The 24086-nt window shown below is 37.2% G+C and overlaps 2 protein-coding genes and 1 long non-coding RNA gene across 10 annotated transcripts in view; 2 read left to right on the top strand and 1 right to left on the bottom strand.

The window, feature by feature from the left end:
- The window catches only part of Spast (spastin), a 60785-nt gene extending 42379 nt beyond the window's left edge, over window positions 1-18406 (top strand). For 4 of the 5 annotated variants that reach the window (XM_087216491.1, XM_087216490.1, XM_004839263.4 and 1 more), the window contains 8 exons: window positions 2307-2382; window positions 2718-2809; window positions 3040-3119; window positions 5602-5644; window positions 6958-7037; window positions 9701-9771; window positions 13438-13478; window positions 15429-18406. In XM_087216491.1, coding sequence (XP_087072617.1) covers window positions 2307-2382; window positions 2718-2809; window positions 3040-3119; window positions 5602-5644; window positions 6958-7037; window positions 9701-9771; window positions 13438-13478; window positions 15429-15551 — 606 coding nt within the window. In that variant the 3' untranslated portion in view covers window positions 15552-18406. Of the gene's footprint in view, window positions 1-2306; window positions 2383-2717; window positions 2810-3039; window positions 3120-5601; window positions 5645-6957; window positions 7038-9700; window positions 9772-10783; window positions 11261-13437; window positions 13479-15428 lie in introns of all 5 variants that reach the window. The other variant, XR_015453201.1, reaches the window with a different exon arrangement.
- On the bottom strand, window positions 68-23031 carry LOC110347937 (uncharacterized). Of its 2 annotated transcripts, none has more exons than XR_002392867.2 (3): window positions 22758-23031; window positions 5255-5375; window positions 68-404 (listed from the first exon to the last, which is right to left on the bottom strand). It is a non-coding gene; the product is annotated as an uncharacterized LOC110347937 (long non-coding RNA). The 2 variants fall into 2 exon arrangements; XR_002392866.2 differs by having other exon boundaries at window positions 68-305; window positions 22758-23024.
- The window catches only part of Slc30a6 (solute carrier family 30 member 6), a 42975-nt gene continuing 41890 nt past the window's right edge, over window positions 23002-24086 (top strand). The window contains exon 1 of one of the 3 annotated variants that reach the window (XM_004839266.3): window positions 23002-23120. In XM_004839266.3, the coding sequence (XP_004839323.1) occupies window positions 23118-23120 (3 nt within the window). In that variant the 5' untranslated portion in view covers window positions 23002-23117. The remainder of the gene's footprint in view (window positions 23121-24086) is intronic. The other 2 variants (XM_004839265.3, XM_087216493.1) reach the window with 2 other exon arrangements.

Below are 24086 nucleotides of genomic sequence, written 5' to 3'. Positions count from 1 at the left end.
ATATTGTATTGTGAAATACTGTGTTAGTTTGATAGGGCTGCATAACAAAGCACTATAAACTGCTGGCTTAAAACATTATAAATTTATTGTCTTGTAATTTGGAAGCCTGGAAGTCCCCGATCAGAGTGTCGGCAGAGCTAGTTCCTTTGGAGGGCTGTGCGGGAGAATGTGTTGCAGGACTCTCTCTGCCTCTGCTGGTTTGCTGGCAACCTTTGACATTTCTTGGCTTGTAGATGTAGATCCATCACTTCAGTTTCTTCCTTTATCTTCCCGTGGTGTTCTCCTCAGTGTGTGTTTTCAGATCTCTGTTTTTATGAGGACACGGTCATACTGGATAAGAGGTCTCAATAACAGTGACTTGATCATCTGCAGACTCTTTCCAAATAATGTCACGTTCATAGGTACTGGGGATAGGAGTTCAGCATGTTTTGGGCAAACAGTTTAACCCTGACAAATACCATCTTTTTCCACTTACGCTTCAAGTAAAGTGGCTTTGCTCTTAAGGACCCACCATCTGGGAGAAGAACTGATGGTCTAGACTGAGTGTTTTGGCTTTCCTGTTCTGAACTAAAATGTGATATAAGATTTTCCTTTGCTTTTTGTTATTTTTCTTTCTGTTTTTTTTCTTTTAGACAGGATCTTGCTGTGTAGTTCAGGCTGACCTTGAACTTACTATGTAGCCCAGGCTGGCCTTGAACTAGAGGAGATCCTCCTCCCTCAGCCTCCCAGATGCTGGGATTATAGGCTTTAGTACTTAAAATTGTTCTCAATTTGTAAAGCAATTAAAATGGCCTCTTTCCCTGATCACATTTTGCTTTGTGTGAAAGTTCACTAGTTGATATGACAGAAGGTTATGCCACATTTTGAACATAGTATAATGGAAAGCACTGTCTTGGAAGTTGGGAGATAGAGATTCCAACCTGTCTTTTACATCCTAAGATGGCCTTAAGAAAGTACCAGGCCTCCTTCATCTGTAAGATGTTAATGTCATAAGAAGTGATGTTCCTTCCAACTCTGAAAATACTTGTTTTGATGACTACAAATCTCGATGGGACCGTTCGTGTGTGTGTGTGTGTGTGTGTGTGTGTGTGTGTATAAAACCTAAGATTTAATCCAATGGCATTCTATCACTGAACTACATCACCAGCCCCACCCCGCCTTTTTTTTTTGGTACTGGGGATCGAACTCTCTGGACTTTGCACTTTTGAGGCAGGTGGCTGAACCACTGAGCTAAATCCCCGGCCCACCAGCCCCTTTTATAGAAGAATCTTGCTGAGTTGCTCAAGCTGGCCTTAAATTTGCAATCGTCCTTCAGAATCCCAAGTAGCCAGGATTACAAGCATAAACAGCAGGATGTGGTGGTGCACATCTGTACTCCTAGCACCCTGGGAGACTTAAGTAAAACAAGAGGATTGCAAGTTTGAGCCCAGAGCCTTGTGCATGCTAGGCAAGCACAAGCACCTTATCACTGAATTACATACCCTGCTTTTTTTTTAGTTTTATTTTTTACTTTGAACCAGGAGTTCACTAAGTTGTCCAGGCTGGCCTTGAATTTATAATCCTCCTATCTCAGCCTCCCAAGTAGCTGGGATTTTAGGCATGTGCCGACATGGTTATGTAGTTTGTTTTTAAGGGAATATTTCAATAGAAGGATAAATGCCACCTAGAGGACATAACAGTTTTTACAGCAGATTCATGATTAGATTATTAGAGTAATAGACTTCATGGCCCCTTTATTTGATCCTTTGATGTGTAGAATGGCCTGAGTCATGGTGAATTGAGTATCTGGGAGTGTCTCTAGGGGTGTTCATTGCCCTCCTGGACTATGAAGACATATTTTGGTGTTTATTGACAATGGTATTCTGAGAATGAGTTTCCAACATGTCCTAATAAGGCAAGTTTTGTTTAGGAGAGCACTTTCCTACTTACCTGCTTCTGTAAAGGTACCCTGTAGTCTAGGGCTTATGGACTATGTGCAGCATCTCTCTACCTTAGTCTTCCTTCTTTTCACTAGTTATACCCCAAGTAATAGCTCTTCAGTGTCAAGTGTAAAGCAAAGCACAAGTGTATTTCATTTTTAAAAGTACTTACCAGGCTACATGAAATCATAAGTAAATAGTGTATTTTCTAAAATTATAAGGAACATTTCAGTAACATGACTACCCCTAATTCCTCATATCAAGTCTTTGGTCATTGCAGGGAATAGAAATTAAATTCCCATATTCTAGACTGGAAATTATGAAATTTAAAAGACTGAAATAATATTGTGCTTAATGTGTAAAATAGGACCCAATGCTTTATTTTAGGTGGGAGAAGGCGAGAAATTGGTGAGAGCTCTTTTTGCTGTGGCTCGAGAACTTCAACCTTCTATAATTTTTATAGGTAAGAACATGTTTTCTAACTAAATTAGTTAAATACAGTACTTGTGAAAGTTCCCTTTACAAATATAAGATATACAAGGTATAATAGGACAGATTATTCAAAAATAAAAAATTTAAGTTAAAAATTCATGAATTCGGGGCCAGGGATTTAGCTCAGTGGTTCCACCGCCTGCCTCGCAAGTGCAAGGACCGGAGTTCGATCCCTGGTACCAAAAAAAAAAGACTTAATTCAGTAGCACCCACTATATTCATAACTTATGTAGTAAACTAGATTACTCTGAAATGATTCACATAGATTGGTGTTTAATTAAAGCCTTACCCTTGTATTTCCTCTAGATGAAGTTGATAGCCTTTTATGTGAAAGAAGAGAAGGGGAGCATGATGCTAGTAGACGTCTAAAGACTGAATTTCTAATAGAATTTGATGGTGTAAGTATTAATTACAATATTGTGACAGCATATACATATTTTTTTTTTCCTGTGAGATAACCCAAATTAGAAATACATGTATCTTTTTTAAAATTTCTTTATCTTGCCGGGGATTTAGCTCAGTGGTGCCGCCACCTGCCTGGCAAGCGCAAGATCCTGAGTTCAATCCCCGGTACCAAAAAAAATTTCTTTATCTAAAAATACCAAAAAAAACTGTCTTTGGCTTGTAGGTACAGTCTGCTGGAGATGACAGAGTACTTGTAATGGGTGCAACTAACAGACCACAAGAGCTTGATGAGGCTGTTCTCAGGTAGGGAGCTTTGTCTGGAAACACGTTTATGACAGATACATGTGTTCATGTGTTCATCTCACACATACTCTCAGTTTCAAAATTAAATTATTTTCCTCCCTATGCTATCCTTTGGCCTCTTATTGCCATCTAAGTAAAGATATTAAGGTCAAGTCCAGGACAGTATCAGGAGAATTAATCTGTACTTTGTGATTTTAGGCAAATTGTTTAGTTTTTTGAGATTGTATTAAACTATCTTTTAAACCCCACAACTGATTCTTATAGTCTCTTCTGTTGTGTTTCATGAGAACTTGATCAAAGTAGGACTCATGAGAACTATAGAACTATCTTTTCTATTTTTATGTGTTTCATCAAATTTAATCCCTTCCCACTGGAAAGACAGCTTGATTCAGCAGAAAATTCTTGAAGTGCCCCTAATGTTTTTCCCCAAAGAATTTATAATACTGCTCCATTATTTCTGAGATTGGATGTCACAGTGTTTTCATAACTATAAATTACTTTACCTTTTTTTTTTTACTGGATACAAAATTTTTTTGTTTGGTTTTTGAGACAGGATCTCACTCTATAGTTCAGGCTGGCCTTGAACTCACTGTGTATCCCAGGCAGTCCTCAAACTAGTGATCCTCTAGTCTCAGCCTCCTGAGTGCTGGGATTAGAGGTGTGTGCCACCACACCTGGCACTGGATAAAATTTTCAGTTTTTTTTTTATAGCAAAACATTTGTTGGTACATTTTAGGCATACATAATGATAACACATCATAGGGAACATGCATCTATAAAAAATAAACTGATTTAATTCTTCCTAGGATTTGATGTTTCCTTATATTTATAGTTTGCAAATTCATTTTGAAATTTTTTTTTTCTTGGTACCAGGGATCGAACTTGGGTCCTTGTGCTTGGCGGGCCACGGAACCACTGAGCTAAATACCCGGCCCTTGAATTCTATCTTTAACTTTCTTTCCTAATTCATTTTTCTGGTTTTTTTCTCTTGTGCACATAAATTATACATATTACATTGCATGTTGTCTCTGTATCTGTAATTTCCATTCTAATCATTTTAAACTCTTAGGTCTTTTTTGTTTTGTTTTCTTCTGTTTATCAACTTTGCTGTCTTTATTTTAGTGAGTTAGTATTTACTCTCCTTTCTGCTACTTCCTTTTAACCTTTGTTTCTGTGGTGGTTTTTCTTTTTCATTGCTTTCCTAACATCTCCTATTTTTATCATCATCCTCTAAGCCTTTGTGTGTCATTTCTTTGAGTTCTTGTATCTCATTTGAATTCTTATTTCATAAAAAGCCATTTTTTTTTTACATTAAATTGTTTCATTCTGTAGGGAAATATTTGGTCGTAATTTGTCCTTGTGGTACACTGTTCTTGTGTATGCCATTCATTTTATCCACCTCATTATGTTTTCTCTTTTTTAATGAGCCCTGGGATTTTTTTTCTATTTTTTACTATTTTTCTTTGAATATTTTCTTTAATTTCCTCAGAAAACTTAGTTTTGGAAGGATTTTGTTAGTACATTCTTCCTTTTTTTTTTTTTTTTTTCCGGTACAGGGGATCAGATTTAGGACCTTGTGCTTGCAGGGCAGGCATGGCACCACTGAGCTAAATTTCCAGCCCCTGGAAGGATTTTGTTGGGTCAGGTTAGAAAACTTAAAGAGACATACTGTGCAGGCATCTTGAGTTATCCCATGTATATCTTGTACTAATGAGCAGTCACAGAGTGTGAGGCCCTACCTGATAATAAGTCTATGTGTGTGTAAATAAAGATGGAGTTGATTTCTTCTTTAACTGAAAATATTGGTCACTGCACAACAGCTTATTATCCAGCCAGACTGATTAATGCCTTCTTACAAAGATCATGTGTCTTCGAATTCCTTTGTACAGCCTTACCTTCCTTGCCATTCTTGTGCTATCAGTTAGGGTTCTCATAATTTTCAAAGCCAGGCCTCATGTGCATGTGAGGAGGTGGTTTTATTACCTTAATCCTGTGCTGTCTCCACTTTATTGGAAAACTCTTTGACAGCCATTTCCATGATCTCCATTAGTAGATCCTGTGCGTATGTTCCTTCAGCTATGTAATTTTCATCACCATATGCAGCCCTTCATATAAATTAGTTTCATAAACATTACCTGGTTTGGTTAAGTTGGTATTTGTTTCTGTAATCTTCACTGATTTTTGTAGTTTTCGGATTTGACAAGGCAACAGAGATGTCTTTATTCCACTTATATATTTTGTTTCAAAGTATTATTGCTATTAAAACAAACACATACATAAATGGTTAACCATTTATTCAATTAAAGATTTTTAAACACTAAGTGGAGAGCTCTTAAAAAGTAAAAACAGTTTTTATGTTGATAACTTACAAGATGCATTCAGGTGTCTTGAATATTATACTTAAAACCTTTTCCTGTCATTTGTTACTTGTGTTACTTTTAAATTCAAAAATATATTTTTAAAATAACTTTAATTTTTTTAGGCGGTTCATCAAACGGGTATATGTGTCTTTACCAAATGAGGAGGTATGTATCTATTTTTTAATTTTTTTTTTAACAGAAGAACTAGCATCTTGACAAGGATGCTTGTTATATAAACAAGGAAGTCCATCTTCCAATCCATGGTACAGCCACTTTGGAACAGTTTCTCAGTTTATTTAAAAGATAAACATAAATTTACTATAAAACCTTACAAGAATTTACTGAAGAGAAATGAAAACATATGCACACCAAGACATGTGTAAGAATTTTTAAAGCACCCATATTGATATCAGAAACTACAAAGAAACATTCATCAGTTGGTGAGTGGATAAATACATGTGGTATACCCATTTAATGAGTAGGATTTTTCAATAAAATCCTGCATACAATACGAACAAAAAAATATATACTAAGTGAAAGAAGCCACATGCTAACAATTACTATTGTATGATTCAATTTATATGAAATCCCAAAAAAGGAAATTTTCCAGAAACAAAAAGCAAATCAGTGGTCTGCTAGGACAAGGTATAGGAGTGGGGATTAGTGATAAATAGGCATTAGTGAATTTTTCAGGGTAATAGAAATATTCTACATTATGGTGATAGTGTACAAGTCTATAAATTTATAAAAAGTGAGATATTACTTAAAATGGGTGAAATTCATGGTATATAAATTAATACTTCTGTAAAACTTTTAAAAGTATGGCTGTGTAGTTCAAGACAGATGCTCTTTTTTTGAGACAGGGTCTTGCTATGTAGCTCAGGCTGGCCTTAAAACTGTTGACAGGGGAAAAAAAAAACAAAAACTGTTGGGATCCTCCTGCCTCAGGCTCCTGAGTGCTGGGATTATAGGCCTGCACCATCACACAGCACCATTGTTGATAGTGACTACTGCTACTTCCTTAGTACTTTATTGGGATTATCTTCTTTAATTCTCTCAGAAAGTCTCAAAAAATAGGTACTTAATCCAGCAGGTAAGAGGGATGCTTCTCAGTGAAATGATTTGAGCCTGGTTACTGTTTTTTTTGTTAAGCCAATTCTTAGCTTGTTAAAAATTACTAATTTTAGAGTCAGGTGTGGCACACATCTTTAATCCCAGCACTAGGGAAGATGAGGCAGGAGGATCACTATGAGTTGAAGGCCAGTGTCTGCTACCAACTGAGTTCAAGGCCAACCTGACTACGTAGTGAGCCCCATCTCAAAACACAAATAAAATAAAAATTAATTTTGATAGTTTTGATATCAGATTAGACCACACTGATAATTCTTTTTTTTTGGTTCCAGGAATTGAACTTAGGGCCTTGCGCTTGCCAGGCTGGCGCTGTGTACAGTGATAATTCTTTAATATTTCTTTTTCAGACAAGACTACTTTTACTTAAAAATCTGTTATGTAAACAAGGAAGTCCATTGACCCAAAAAGAACTAGCACAACTTGCTAGGTGAGTAATTGGATTTGGTTTTATCTTTGATTTACTTATTCTTTGTGTAAAGAAGTATCTGTGTGTTATTTAAAATAAGCTCAAAGTATGAAATGAGTAATTCATTTGTCAGAAAACTTGTCTCATTCTCTACTTCTTTTTAAAACCTTCTTTCTTACCTCTTCTTCCTACATATGATATCTAAATTTCAATTTCTTTGTCTTTTACTAGACTTGACCTAAATTTCTAATGACGGTAGTATATTCTTTCTATAATAAAATTTATAAATGGTATTAAAGTAATTAAAAAATTTAAAGCATCTCATATTTGCCCCATACAAATACAGATGTTTCATATAAACTTCGTTTCCATTAGGTAGAATTTGTTTGGACTTTTACATCCTAAAAATATTTTTTTAAGACAGTAAAGAAGACTTTCTTCACCTGTAATCCCAATACTCTGGGAGGCTGAGGCATGAGGATCACAAGTTTGACACCAACCTGGCAATTTAGCAAGAGCCTGCCTCAAAATTAAAAAAAGAATGGAGGGCCGGGGATTTAGCTCAGTGGTTCCGCCGCCTGCCTTGCAAGCGCAAGGACCCGAGTTCAATCCCTGGTACCAAAAAAAAAGAATGGAGGTGTAGATCAATGCAAAGGCCCTGGGTTCAATTCCCAGTGCCACCAAAAAAGGAAGGAGGCACTGCAGCAGGATCTTACAGTGGTGGACAGAGATTGGGCTCAACTTTGACACCAGCAAGGAGAAGTGGAGTTTATAGTTAGGAAACAAGGTGGAGGTCAGTAGATGGAAAATTACTAACAAGAAACATCAGTGGCAAAAGAGGTTTTTGCAAGACTGGATAGTATTCTTGGTGAAGGATGGCTAGGGTGACCAGATATCAAGGATGGTTAGATACTACAGGGGGAGATTTTTACTAAGCTCACTAAGCAGGATTCTTCCTCAAACTGCATTCTACAACAAGCCTGAAATGGGGCCCTACTGAGCAGAGGGCTCAGAGGATCCTGATTAATATTAGATTATATCTTACACTTATTTATGAATAGTGAAGTAGAAACTGGATATAGGAGATGCACCCAAGGATTTTTAGTATTTGGAAAATGTCACAAAAAAATTTAAAATATTTAAGCTGGAGGTAGTAGCACACACCCCTATAATCCTAGCACTCAGGAGGCTGAGGCAGAAGGATCACTGTGAGTTCAGGCCAGCCTGGACTACACAGCAAAACCCTGTCTCAAAAACAAACAAACAACCCAAACAAATTTAAAATATTTAACAACTATGTGAATAGTGGGTAGTTTTAGTAATAATACTTGAGTTCCCAGATACCTACGAGAAAAGAACAAACAGTTGGAAATATATAGAGGGCTCTTTTTTTTTTCATTCCACTAAAGAATTCTGCTAATAGTGTTTCATCTTGAGAGTTGTTTTACATAGTATGTGATAAATGCTTTTTTCCCCCCGGGATTGAACTCAGGATCTTGCACTTGCCAGGCAGGCGCAGCGCCACTGAGCTACATCCCCGGCTCACCCCGTTTTATTTTCCTCCTTACCTTTTGCTTGTCTGCCCTAGTTGTTAGTTTTCTTTGGTTATCTCTTGTTGCTTCAACCGTCTCTAATGTGGCATCCTATTCAAATATGCCTTTTTCCCTTCTATTTTATACCTACACCCTTCCTGGCTGGGCGTGGTGGCGCATGCCTGAAATCCCAGCACTTGGGAAAAGGGGCAGGAGGAGCGCCATGATTTCCAAGTTTAGAGCCAGCCTGAACTACAAAGTGAGACCTGTTCACAAAAAATCCAAACCACTATATCCTTCTTTCTTTCTGTTCTACATTTAAAGAAATCTCCCTTGGTTGGCCTTGATTCCCTCAAGAGTTTTTCTGCCAAGATAAAAAGACTATTTACAGTGAAGTAATTGCGATTATGTCTCAGTTGGTCACCAATGGTTCAGAAGACATGTTTACAATTTAATGAAACCTTTTAGAGAATATGCCTAAAAGAATTGTTGAAATATTGAGAGTTTGAGGCATTACAGGAAGCAAGTAGTATACTGTTTCACTTTTTTTAAATGGGCCTGTGCCCTTAGAATCAAACCACATAACTGTCAGCTGGTTGACAAAGGCAAAACAGTTTGTTTATACAGTGGACCCTCGAGTTATGACTGGCCAGACATACAACCAACTTGAGTTACAACCGGAATTTTAGTTTTAACTTACAAACAGTCCTAAGTTATAACCAGAATGCTGGTGCTTGTGCTTCCAGATGGTCTCAGATACAAATTTAATCCTTAAAAGAGTTCTGGAAGGAACATTACAACATCCTTTCCTGTGTGGGATTAAGTGAGAAATCCTGGGCCACTGTCTCTCTAAGGACACTGAGAGCTGCCTGTGTACAGGAGAGAGACTTTGAAGGCTGTGTAGAGAAGCTTGAACCTTCATTGGACCAACTTGAGTTACAAGCCCTTGCAAATGAATTGAGTTCATAAACCAAGGATCCACTGTCCTTTTTTTTTGGTACCTGGGATCGAACTCGGGTCCCTGTGCTTACAAGGCAGGTGGCAGACCCACTGAGCTAAATCCCTGACTGGGTCCACTCTACTCTTATTTTGTGGAGGGTTTTAATATGCAAAAATAAAAATAGTTTGCTGTTTCTTCCCTTCACTTTCCAGAATGACTGATGGATACTCAGGAAGTGATCTAACAGCTTTGGCAAAAGATGCAGCACTGGGACCTATCCGAGGTATGTATACAAGAACTTAAAACAATAGAACTGTTTCCACACCACATTAGAAGTTAGAAAAGTCTCCACTGAGAGATCCTTTTTATTTTCAGTATGAAAGTAATAAAGCCGTATCAGTAGAAAACATAGTACAAAGTAGATTCTAGACTAGGGATTAGCAAACTTTGGTCTCTGTTGCATAATCATAATCGTCTTTTCTTTTTTAACAAACTCTTTAAAAAAGTAAAACCATTTGTAGCTCACAGATTATATGAAAACAGTACATGAGCCACTGGAACACGACTCCGGTTCTAGACAGAGTTTTACTTCTCAAGAGTAGGTACTGAGACTTGCCCTCCCCGCTCGGAGCCGCCGCCTCATCGCGGCTCCGCCACAAGGGGCGGGTGCGGAGGGCTCCTGGTCCGGCCGCTGCCGCTCCGCTCCAGGCCCAGGGCTCCCCCTAGCGTAGCTGAGGACCCGCCGCCGCCGTAGCTCGAGGAGGGCGGAGGAGCGGGGCTGAGAGCCCAGGGGCTGAGCAGGGCCCTCGCCATATTGCACAGGCTGACCTTGAACTTGTGATCTCCCTGCCCGGGTCTCCTAAGTAGCTGTGACTACAGGCGCACACCACCATACCCAGCTGAGTAAACTCTTTTTTTGAGATTCATTTTCCTCATCTGCTTTTTGGAAAGGATAGAAGGACAAGAACAGAAACACCAGCACTGGCTGAAGGTACCTTAACATGGGGAATCTTCTTAAAGTTTTGACATGCACAGACCTTGAGCAGGGGCCAGATTTTTTCCTTGATTTTGAAAATGCCCAGCCTACATAGTCTGAGAAGGAAATTTATAATCAGGTGAATATAGTATTGAAAGATGCAGAAGGCATCTTGGAGGACTTGCAGTCATACAGAGGAGCTGGCCATAAAATACGAGAGGCAATCCAGCATCCAGCAGATGAGAAGTTGCAAGAGAAGGCGTGGGGTGCAGTTGTTCCGTTAGTAGACAAATTAAAGAAATTTTATGAATTTTCTCAGAGGTTAGAAGCTGCATTGAGGAGCCTTCTGGGAGCCTTGACCAGTACCCCATATTCTCCCACCCACCATCTGGAGCGAGAGCAGGCTCTTGCTAAGCAGTTTGCAGAAATTCTTCACTTCACACTGCGCTTTGATGAACTCAAGATGACAAATCCTGCCATACGGAATGATTTCAGCTACTACAGAAGAACGTTGAGTCAAATGAGGATTAATAATGTTCCAGCAGAAGGAGAAAATGAAGTGAACAATAAATTGGCAAATTGAATGTCTTTGTTTTACGCTGAGGCAACCCCAATGCTGAAAACCTTAAGTGACGCTACCACAAAGTTTGTATCAGAGAATAAAAACTTACCAATAGAAAATACCACTGACTGTTTAAGCACCATGGCTAGTGTGTGCAGAGTCATGCTGGAAACACCGGAATACAGAAGCAGATTTACAAATGAAGAGACAGTATCATTCTGCTTGAGGGTAATGGTGGGTGTCATAATACTGTATGACCACATGCATCCAGTGGGAGCATTTGCCAAAACATCCAAAATTGATATGAAAGGTTGTATCAAAGTTCTTAAGGACCAACCTCCCAATAGTGTAGAAGGTCTTCTAAATGCTCTAAGGTACACAACAAAACATTTGAATGATGAGACTACCTCCAAGCAAATAAAATCCATGCTGCAGTAACAGTTCTGGAGGGCCGGGGATTTAGCTCAGTGGTTCCGTCGCTTGCCTTGCAAGCGCAAGGACCCGAGTTCGATCCCTGGTACCAAAAAAACAAAACAAACAAAATAACAGTTCTGGAGTAAGCACCTGCTCTAGACAGAAGACAGTATTCTGCAGTGACTGAGAATGCAGAGTTTTTAGTGATTGCAATTACTCTCTCATTTATCCTTGCTGTTACTCTTTTCCTCTTCCCTCTTCCCTCTTTTTAATCATGCTCTTGTTCGTAAGCCCTCTTTCCTGTGCCAAAGTCAGTACAGTTCCACTCTGAGGGGAGCCTGTCCTTTCAGCCAGGCCATCTGCGGCAGCTAATTACGCATTGCATTGGGTCTACTGAGAAAACTTCTGTGACTTGAACTACATATTTTTAAATGTGGATTTTTTTTGAAAACTAATATTTAATATTGCTTCTCCTGCATGGCACAATTGCCTATTCTGCTATTTAAAATCCCTTAATGACTTTATTTTCTACTGCCGCTTTTTTCATGTGCAGCCAAAATGAAAATGTTTAAATTAACTGTGTTGTACAAATGGTACCCAACACAAACTTTTTTTAAATTAGTAAGACTTTTGTTTAAAGTTTTAAGTTTGCATTTTGACCTTTTTTGTAAGGATGTATGTGTGTTTAACCTTTATTAACATTAAAAACTGATGTGTGTGTAGAATATTACGTATGCATGTTCATGTTTAAAGAATGGCTGTTGATGATAAAAATCAGCTTTCATTTTTCTAAAAAAAAAAAAAAAAAAAGAGTAGGTACTGAGCTGGAAACTCAAAAGAAAAGAAAATTTACGTACTTATTTTGCAGTGCTGAGGATCAGACCCAGTGCCTTGTGCATGCTAGGCAAGTACTCTACCACTGAGCTACATCTTCAGCCCAAGTAAATGTTTTCAGCAAGCAAAAAGAAAAATAATGGGGAAGGACTAGGGATTTAGCTCAGTGGTTCCGGTGCCTGCCTCACAAGTGGAAGGACCTGAGTTCAATCCCCAGTACCAAAAAAAAAAAAAATGGGGAAAATATTCTTGTCTTTTTTCTGGCTCTTTTTCACTTGAAATCAGTGTATCTAAAGTAACTTATATAAAGAAAAAACATTCCCTTTCTTTATGTCATCTTTCAAGGAATTGCAACAAAATATATCATTCATTGCTATATTTTGATTCAAATAATCTGGTGATTTTGATATATCACACCTGAGTTTTTTAGGTTAGGTTAGATTTGATTCACTGTGATACTATACTAGAGTAGTAGAGAATAGTACTAGCATATTCTACATCATATAAAAACAGTGCTCATCTGTGACTTTGCTTTTTTTGTTTCAGTTACCAGCAATCAACTGTGGTTTGAAATAGTACAGTATAATAAGATAACCTTGGACAGAGAGAAAGAGGCCGCATTTATAGAACTTTGATTACAGAGTAAACACGCTTTCTTTGACAGTGGATCAGAAGTAGTAGCTAATGTACAAATCATTTGTATGTTTTAAAAATTTTTTAGAACATTTTAATATTTTATTATTCTAGAATTGGTTTGGGTTTTTTTGGTACCGGAGATTGAACTTGGGACCATGCACTAGTGAGGCAGGAGGAGGAACCACTGAGCTAAATCCCCGGCCCTTATTATTCTGAAGAGACAACAGCTTTGAGTTAAAAACCAACCTGATGCCTTTTGTGAAGAACAAGTTGCATTCTTTTAAGTTGACTTTCAAACTTGTAAATTCAGTTGTTGGCATTATGCAAGAAATTGAATTTGTCCTGTGTACTCCTAAGGAGGAATACTATTCTGTTGTAAACATTTATAAATTGTATTTACTGTCAGTGTTAATGTGTCTCTCTTTTAATATGATTTAACAGCTATTGTTGTATTTGATTTTTCCCTTTAAGCAATTTAACTTAACAGTCTTTTGTTTTTTAAAGTATGACTTTTTTATATTTTACAGAACTGAAACCAGAACAGGTGAAGAATATGTCTGCCAGTGAGGTATACAATTTTATAATTATCTTTTCTTTGTTTTGGCTCTCTATAAGACTTAAATTTTTTTTTGTCTGGAGTTTTCTAGTTTATTTGACTAGAAAAAATTAATTTTGCTTCATTTCTAAATATGGATCCTATGCAGTTAGTCCCTTTTGTTGTTTTTTGGTAATGGAAAAAAATGCATAGTAATTAAGTCCTTTTTTATCAAATCATATAAAAATACTAAACAAAAATTAGAAAAAACTATACATTATTAAAAATAACCTATGATTATAGATCAATTCATTAATGTTTTATTTTGTTAGTTTTAATAATCTTTATTTTTCTCTTTATAAAACCAATACAATCATTATATAATATGTTATTATATTTTCTTAATATAGAAGGTCCCCTCTGAAATGCTGAAGCATTTCTTTAGGGGAAAATTACATGCAGAATATAAAACTCAATTTAAAAAAAGAAAAAAGTAAAGATGTATTCTGTACATATACCAACTCCCCACAATGAATGTAATCATTATGTACTAAAACATGTACTAATAAAAATTTAAAAACTAATGTGACATGAAGAAAAAAATAAAATTGCATAAGCATGATGATAATAAATATGTGAACAAATTTTTGAAATTGAACTATATGTGTAACTTATCTGTTAGAGGTATTTATTGCTCAAGTTCCAACACCTATTGAGGAGATGGTGAATGGTTAACAAAGAAAGTGTATGCAAGTATATTTTGACAGTCTTCAAGCTTCTGGGTAATCTTGTGGTTGTCCGATGAGGCTTCTTTACAGTGTAGTTAGTCAGCTACATTATTCAGAAAGCCCACACACTTGTGCTTTCACTCTCTCTCTCTGTCTCTCCTGGTGCTGGGGATGGAACCCAGGGCTTCATACATGCTAGACAAGTGCTCTATTCCTGAGCCATAACCCCAGATCCCTCTCCCATTTTGACAATCAATCTACTTTAAATAGGATGTGTTGGACAGAAATGAAGCTAGTATATACTAGTTGAAGTTTTGTCTAAAATTCTCTGATTTCTTATTTTTGGGCCAAATACATGGAGATATATACTAGTGACAGTTTTTAACACAGGTCATTTTTGTGCCACACTAAATTTTGTCTTTAAAGTACTTAGGTCTAGGACAGTGATGGCAAACTTTTTATTGCTTTCAATGATATAAACAACCTGGTGCAGCACACGTACCATAGGTTCACCACTGATGCTCTTGGGGTATAGCTCAGTGGCAGTGAATGTACTTAACGTGTGAGGCCCTGGGTTCATTTCCCAGCACCAATAAATAAATAATATTTAGGTAAATATATTCATCAAGTCATCATTCACACAGTCTACAGTTCCAAAACCAATTTAAAATGTCAGAAAATAAAACCAAATTAAAATGCATTATAAACTTTTTTTGGGCGGGGGGGGACCAGGGATTGAACTTGGGTCCTTGTGCTTGCAGGGCAGGCAACGGAACCACTGAGCTAAATCCCCGGCCCTATAAACTTGTTTTTTTAAAGTCCCAGGGATTTAGCCCACCATACTCTATTATTGAGCTATATCCCCAGACTGAGGCAAAAGGATCACAAGTTCAAGGCCAGCTTGGGCACTCAGCAAGACCCTTTCTCAAAATTCAAACAAAATTTTTAAAGAACTGGGGCTGTAGCTCAGCACTAGAGTATTTGCTGAGCATGTGTGGAGCCCTGAATTCAGTCCCCAGCACTGAAAAAAAGAAAAGCCAGTACATAGGAGATGAATACAAGTGATAAAGTAACTATTATATTATTTTGTAAGGTATCTTATGTAGCCAACTTGCCTAATATATAGTAGGATAGAAAATATATTAAAATGATTGGCATGACTAAGAGTATTTTATATTACAACATTATACCATTGTTTTAATCCATCACTATATGTGTTCATCATTTGTATCTCATGTGTTTTTTTAAAATCTAGATGAGAAATATTCGATTATCGGACTTCACTGAATCCTTGAAAAAAATAAAACGCAGTGTGAGCCCTCAAACTTTAGAAGCATACATACGATGGAACAAGGACTTTGGAGATACCACTGTTTAAAGAAATGCCTTTGTAAGCCTGCAGAACATTTACTTAACAAGAGAGAATCATTTGATCTTCAGTGAACAGTTATCAGCTACAGAAACTTAGCCTAAGTTTACAGGACTTTTCAGAGTCTTATAGTTATTTGTGTACCAAACTTGAACAAGAAAACAATATACAATGTGAATGGAATGTTTTGTTGTTTAAGGCCTTCTTGGCTTGGTGGTCACGGTATCTCAATGGGCACTTAAATTAGAACACAACAAAAACCAAATCTGGTCTTCTTTAACCAATATAATCCTAGTGTAAATAGTAATTTGTATACTGTGTTGCAGGTGAAAGTATTCCAGAGACAGTGAAGGGTAGAAGACACAAAGGCCTGTGGTTGTCTGTCTTCTAATGTTTTTCTTAAAATAGTGATTTTTCATATTTTCCTTTCCTGTGTTTTTCTTAACTGCCTGTGATTGGAATACCAATCACCTTTAAGTTTCCTTTTTTCCTTTTCCTTTTACAAATCCAGAGTGCCAAATCGAACTTTTTCCTAACAGCAATAGGAAAAGGCTATTTTGAGGATTTTTTCTTCATAAATCTGCAGACGTTAAACAGTTTTATGTTTTTATTTTTCTGTTACCTTGCTGCCAAATAATTTAGAAAGCAATATAATAGCAACAAAGCAAATCTGGTAAAATAGAAAAGGTTTGAAGATTTGAGTTTCTCCGTCATATAATATGTAGATCTGTCCTCTTATGACCTGCACTATTTTTTTTCCTAATGTCAGGAATCTGCTGCAGACTGTTAATTTATTCCAGATGGAATTCATTTTCTGCTAAAATTCTGATACTCAAAGGAGCCAATTTTAACTGTTACAATAGTAGCTCCAGTACAAGAAGAAGGAGATACTGGGAGATAAGAAATTTCTAATTCATTGTTTATCACTTTCTTACTGTTTACAGGATAATTATAAGCCAATGGAACTACCATCTTTTATTCTTAATAATTATGAATCCCTTCAATGAAACTAAAACACTGAATTTTTATATACATTGCATACATTTTATAGGTTTCTTGTGCTCACTTTACTAAAAGTTATAGTCTGTATGTCTAGTTTCTCCAAAATGTACAGCAATTGTTTCTTGTTTGTATAAATATGCTTGAATTTTTATTATAAAAATGTTCATTGTAGGAAGTAGAGATGCATATCATGGCCTTTAAAATATTGTAATAAAGGCAAATGGATATTTGCCCTTAGTTTACTGGTTAAAAGTTTGTTTACAGAATTTTCTTTGGTGCTTTAATGATGCTATGTAAAATGTCATGAGTGGAAAGAATAATTTTGTAGTAGTAACAGAGACTTCATTTAGGAAAGATGTTTTGAGAGAACATATTAAAGTACAGTTGCCCAAGGGCCAGGGATTTAGCTCAGTGGTGCTGCGTCTGCCTCACAAGTGCAAGGTCCTGAGTTTGATCCCAGTACCGAAAAAATAAAAATAAATTTTAAAAAATGTACAATTGCCCATACTAGATAAGAATTTTACAATGAAGACATAATTCTCCTTGATTGTACTTATGTTCTTGTTAAAAAATTAATCTAAATATAGAAGACATGTGAATTCTTATAGTATCATATGCTATTTGTAGCCATAACTTAAATCATACCTCCTTAATTAAAAACCTTTAACTCCTTAGATGATACAAATGAGAACTGAGATAACCGGAAAAAAAAATTTAAAGCAAGAGCTATGCATATTTTAGGTCATGGGTCTTTTTAAGTTCTCAAGTGTTAAAACATCAGTTATAAAATACTGATAATACAAGGTGATGATGAAGTATATATATGATTAGGAGAACTGGGGAAATAAAAACTTTCAGTAAAATTCATAAAATTTCATTTTGTTTTCACTTAGGGATTAAAATACCAATATTTAGGTAACTACAAATCAGTACAGGACTAATTTCAAATGAATTTTTAAAATACAGGCTCATAATCTCTTGGGAAGGTTTTTAGATAATAAAGTTTTCAAATGCTAAAAAATTACAAAAGTCAATTTAACATCATAAATAAGCCAAAATTATATTGCTATATGAATATCCATCCATGCAGAGAAGTTTTTTTGCTGATCAAGTTTGAAGTTCACCTGTTGTTGAGAACTATTTTCTATGACTTACTCTAACCAGGTTTTATTTTAAGTTGTGTTTCTTTCATAGAAAGGCCATGAAAATAGAATAATGACATACTAGAAGAAAATAGAATAATGACCTAGTAGGAGGTATTGGTCATTTTGGACAGAAGTTGCTAAGGTTTTCTGAATTAATTATTAGACTGTAACCATTTAGATACTGTGTTAAGCCCTGTGTTATATTATTTCCTAAAAGATAATGCTTAAATTTTAAGCATCAGTGTGTTCTTCATGTTAATATGGCAGAATTTTGTAAACTAAATTAAAATTTACTGGTGTACTGGGCTTTGAGCAAAACGAAGGAATGAATACTATCTTTCTAAATATATTAGAGATACAAGTTTATTCTGAGACAGTCTGCCCATTGAAATTATTAGCTTTCTGACTTGCAAATACTGTATGCTTTGTGCTCAAGAAGAATTGGAGCAAAATCAGATAGAATTCTAATTTAAATACGTGTACAACAGTCTTTGTTTATAGTGTAAAATTCTTTATATTTTGTACAAAAACTAATTCTTTTGGTAAAACGAACGATTTACAGTTTGTTTTGGGACTCTTAAAGGATTTTTCTTTAAATGCTTGTCTCAGTTTTAGTCTGATCTTTTGTACTTCTCTTCAGAAGAAATGAATTAAAGGGTACAGCTGCATAAAGTAGGTTTTTATCCTAAATGGATTGTAAATAAATTATAAACTTTATTTTGTCTTTAATTTTTTAATTTAAAACATTTTGATATTTCAGAGGTTTCAGTCTGATAATGAAATTTTTTGTAATTCTTGTCAATAAGTTATAAACTCTGAACAAAATATAAAAAGTAATGACTAGAAAGCTGTAGAGAGTAACTAAATCCAGGCAGAAACTGCACAAAATCCTACACTATAAGAGATCCACATTAACTAGCTTTTCCTGTGGAATGATAGCCAACTTGTACAGTTCATTTGGGAGTAGAATTCAAGCCAAATGTGGCAGTCTTGCTGGCTGAGGAATCCAGTGGGGCTTCTAGAACAGCTGGAAATTAGAAATCTTAGAAAGGCCTCAGAGAAGTAAGCCCGAAAATCTGCCTACAAATTCCTTTCAAATTCTTTGTGGATTCCAAAATTGTACCTGTGCAGTTAGATATTCAGAGGAACCCACCAGAAAACTGAAGTCTCACTCCAGGAGATTGAATTTTGAAATTCAAGTTCCACTAAGACAGGATGAGTAAACACTTTTTTGTGTGTTTATCACTGAAACCCAAAAAGGGCCATGCTTTAGAAGTAATGACAACATTCTAGCACTAAGGGGTGTGCTTTAGGACCAAGGGCAAAATGGAAAGAAACTCACTGTAACCAAGCTTAAAGCTTTACAGCACCAGGGTTATCTGTTATAAAATGAGTTTCATTGGCTTTATACTTTCAGCTATTTTCCATGAAACATTCCCTCATAAAGCCAGAACAAAGCACAATATTCCTTGGAAGAAAATACAATCCAGAAACTTCAGAGTATATCCCAAAGTCCAGTATACAATAAATGATACTAAGCATACAGAGAAAAGTTATGTGATCCATAATCAATAGAATATATATAACCCAGGCACAGTGGTGTGCACATACAGACTTGAGAGGATGAGATGGGTGGGCCACTTGAGCACATGAGTTTGAGGTCAGCCTGGACCTCATCAGCTGAGACCTTCCCTACCTCAAAACAAACAAAACCCAAGAAAATCTATAGCAGATGATGTATTGGGATGAACAAAGGATGATTTTTAAATGTGCTGAAGAATTTACTGGAGGGGCTAGGGATTTAGCTCAGTGGCACTGTCCCTACCTTGGAAGCAAGGTCATGAGTTCAATTCCCAGTACTGGGAAGAAAAAAAAATTTACTGGAAAACTGACAATGGATGAACAGATTGAGATGTTCCACAGAGAAACAGAAATTGTGAAAGTTCAGCAGGAAGTCTTGTAATAAAAAGTACAAATATAGGGCCAGGGATTTAGTTCAGTGGTTCCGCCACCTGCCTTGCAAGCATAAGGTTCTGAGTTTGATCCCCAGTACCAAAAAAAAAAGTAAAAATATGAACTGAAAAATAGTTATCCAAAATAAAAGATATTTTATTTTTTTAGGCCCAACAGTAAGGTAGAACAAAGACTGAATTGGAAGACAAGCCAATAAATTTATCAGGCCACAGCTCAGAGAGAAAGAAAAATATAAAGGTTTAAGACTTGTGGAACACTATTTGTCTAATGTATCTGTAATTTGAGACTCAGGAGAGTAAAGGTAGATTATGCGATGAGAAATAATTATAGCAATAATGTTTGAAATTTCCCCACAGTTGTTGAAAATCAACAGATTCAAGTACTTCAGTGAACCCCAAGCTGAATAAAAATAGAGTGAAGACCACATTTGGACATAGCATTGTCGAGCCTCCCCACCGCAAAAAAAACCAAACCAAAACAAAAGTATCCTGAGGGCAGGTCATGGTGGAATAATATTATATAACCTAATTAGAAATGGAGGAATTCAGAAAATGGAGTAGAAAGGTGAAAAGATTGAACAATAAAATATAAATTTCATATCTAGTGAAGATACCATTCAAATGTTAAAGCAAATAAAAAGCTTTTTCAGGTGAAAGAAAATTTCTTGCTGGGTGACAGAAAAAATGGCTAAAGGCTAAAGCCTGGTATGGCAGCACCAGGCAAGCCTGTAATCCCAGCACTGGGGAGGCTAAGGCACAAGGACCACTGGGAGTTCAAGTCCAGCCTAAAATACACAGTGAGACCCTGTCTCAAAAAACAAAAGAAAAAAACCTTCATGCCAAAGGAAAATTATCCTTAATGGGAATCTATCTTTCCAAGAAGGAACTTAAAGCTTTGGAAATGATAAATAGGTTAAATTTTCTAAATATCAGCTATTTAAAGCAAAAGAAATTACAGTATGATGTTATTTATATTTGTAGAACTAAAATACAGGACAAAACTGCAAAGCTGGAGGGGGCAATAAATGGAATTATATTTGTTAAAGGTTATTTTGTACAAAATGTAGTATATTATTTAAGGCAGACTGATAAATTGAAGGTGCATGCTCTAATCTCACTAAAAGGTTCAGTAGAGCTAAAAAGCCATAAGAGGATAAAATGGATTACTAAGATATGATTGATTTAAATGGAATTAAGAAAGAATAAAATGAGACAAACATACAGTGGATGGTAGAGCTGAAATACAGCAGTGTTAACAGGTTGAATTTAAATGAATTGTCCTCTCACCTGTCCCCTTACTGAACTACCAAGTCATTAGGTGTTGAAGCCTCAAGACCGTGGCAGGTTTGATGATTGACTAGGAGCACTCACAAGACTCAGCGTATAATTATTAGACAATAGATTACTACGACAGAAAGATGTAAAGCAAAATTAGCAAAGACCAAGAAGAGAATTGAGCAGATTCAGACAAAATCAAGCACCAACATCTGTGAGTCCTCACCCATTAGTCACAGTACGCATTTTATTCCTCCAGCAACAAGTGACAGTATATGTGAAAGTACTAAGCCTGACAAACAGCGTGAGCCACTCTATTTGTTAGAGAACAGGGGAAACCCTCCTCCAAATCCAAGTTCTCATTTACCAGTCAAGAACCAACGTTGCAAGCAGTACTTCCACGGTTATCAGTCCCAGGCCTATATTTTAACTTTTTCTGCAAGGCTTCAGGTCAAAGATTAGTGGGTATGAGACTTCCAGTGACCCAAAATGTGGCGTCAGAGACCAAGTGTTGTGAGATTGTCTATAAGGAGCTCAGTGTGGGTGTCTGGGAGAAAGTGAAGATGTTCGTCACATGGTGGGCAGCCTGAAATGAGGAATATGGAGGAGAGACTTAATTTTTTCAATAATCCTCAATCTGGTGAGATTTCAATCATTAAGTCTTAGGCCTTGCTTTGACTGGAGGGAGTCTCAATGAGTTTATGTTTCTGTTTCCCATGGGATATTGCTTTTAAAAATTATTCCTATACCTGGTGTGGTGGCACATGCCTGCAATCCCAGCATTCAAGAGGCTGAGGCAGGATTGCCACGGGGCTTGAGGCCAGCCTGAACTATAAAATCACTGTCTCAATAAACAAAATTGATTCCCAACTTCCCATTACTTAAATTTTTTCCACTTTTCAATGGTGTGAGAACATTACACAGTCAGAGGAAACTATACTCCAAAATTTGTATTTTAGTATTTTTGCTGTTGTTGTTACCAGGGATCGAACTCGGGTCCTTGCTCTTGCACAGCAGGTGGCGAAACCACTGAGCTAAATCCCCGGCCCTGTTTTAGTATTTTTTGCAGCCAATGGGCCCCTCATGCTACCACTTCTTACCCACCGGATAGCATATTTAGCCTCCTTTCAGGTGTTAAAATGAGCCTGCTCTTTTTTGATTTAGCATACAGTATTTGCAAAGTTTATTCTGCCTGGAAAAAAAATCTTCAGTTTTTTGCCATTCTGAAATTAAATTTCATCCCCTTATAGAAGCTTTCTCTGACCAACACTACCCAATTAATCTCTATAGCACAGTCCTATTTTTTTATTTCTTTGGGGGTTTTGTTGTTGCTGCTGCTATTGTGTTTGTTTGCATTTTGAGACAGGGTTTCACTATGTAGTTTAGGCTGGCCTTGAAAGCATTGCAGAGGCCAGGCTGACCTCGAACTCGCAGCGATCCTCCTGCTTCAGCCTCCTAAGTGCCTGGATTACAGGCGTGCACCATCACCCCTGGCAAGTACTGTTTTATTTTCTACCTCACTCTACTTGTAAATAACTTAAAATTTTTGTCCCTGTTGTATCATTTCTTCTTCCTAGAATATAGTTTTTATGAGACCAGTACTTGATACACACATGCTCCACATTCTTTATGAAGTATTTGTTTTCTAAGTTTTTCTAATTAACATTACTTTTATAATAAAGTTAACGTTGTAGAGACTTTAAACATTGTTGTAGGGAGTAGACCACCATACTCTGTAATTAGGCATTCCAAATTCCACTTAAGCCATTAGAGCAAACGAGTCAAGACTCCAGGCAAGTTTAACCTTCATGTTTCCTCACTTGTAAAACGGGAATACTATCCATTTCGTCAGATTCAATCCACACAACATAGGTAAGAGCGTTTCAGCAGTCAGCACAATTTTCCCAACGTTAAAATGAACCCTAATTGCTCCTTATCACTGGCCTCAGAGGCTCGAGTCAGGAACGGCGGCACCGAGATCTCACAGCAATCGCCAGGGCCGCCTCCCACACCTCCGCCGGAAGTGGGGGATGTCGGGGAAGGGGCGGGGCCCAGGCCGGACACGCACTTCCGCCCCCGCGGCCCTCCCAGCCAATGGGCCCCTGATTCCCCGCCCCTTCCGCACCGGGGTAAAAATCGAGCCCCAGAGCGTCTTCCGGCGGGAGCTGTGGCTCCTTATCATGGTGAGTTGGGTGTTGGGGGCATGAGGGTTCCTGTCCTGCTGATTCCTTTTCTCTAGTCTCGAACCGCCTCCGCGGCCCAGAGAAGGGCTCATCGGGGTTGCAGTCGGGCCCCCCCGGAGAACTGTTTCCCAGATGGTTCCCTCAGAGCTCACTCAGATCCCCTTTCTGTCCCTCACCCCATTCCTTTGCTTTTCGGGATCCCTATCCCTCCCCAGCCGAGTTTTCTGCCCCTGAGGAGTTTATGACTTCCCCTTACCGAGATTTCCTTGATGTCAAAATAAAAGTCTTTGACTGCATCCGTGATTACACCACTATCAAAAGACCTGAAAACAAGTCCACAGCAACTAAATCTCCAGCATTCGGGGGATGCTGAGAACAGCGACGGCGGAAACAAAGCTAGGAGTCAGGTTTTAAGGCGGACGACCCACTCCGCTACTTGGGTTTATTGACAGGCAGTTAACTTGATAAGGCAGCAGCTTCCGTAAGGACCAGTTACTGACTACACAGTTATGGTGTGGGTAGAGCATCATATTATTGCTGCTGTGTTTGCAGAAACTACTGAATAATTCCAGGATCCGTTATGGTTTCTGGGATATGTGCCCTCTAAAGTTTATTAGAGGAATTAGTCATTTTAGGCCTTTAGAAAGCAGGTCTATACATTTTTCAATTCTCTCTGGTATTGAGAGGTGATTATTTCACATGTAAACGTCCTGCGTGCTTCTTGAAATTATCAGAAGAATTCATTGAGTACTTTTGGTAGCTGAGAAAGGGACTACATTTCTGTGTGTTAGTAGTCACTGTAAAAGTTTCTTCCTTATGTGAATATGGTCGAATTTTGTAAATTTTCTATAATCTTTTGCAGACAAAAAAAGTGGGTAAAACTTTACTTTTGTGGGTTTAGAGTTAGCACAGCCTCCAGCTATTCTTTTCTTCGAAGTGTTCACCAGTGTGTAGCATCCACTGTAT

Source organism: Heterocephalus glaber, unplaced genomic scaffold (genome assembly GCF_053883595.1).
Source record: "Heterocephalus glaber isolate CG9 unplaced genomic scaffold, H.glaber_assembly_v1.0 deba00001457, whole genome shotgun sequence".
NCBI lineage: Eukaryota > Metazoa > Chordata > Mammalia > Rodentia > Bathyergidae > Heterocephalus > Heterocephalus glaber.
The sequence above is the reverse complement of the archived record's forward strand: the minus strand, read 5'-3'. Positions and strand labels throughout refer to the sequence as shown.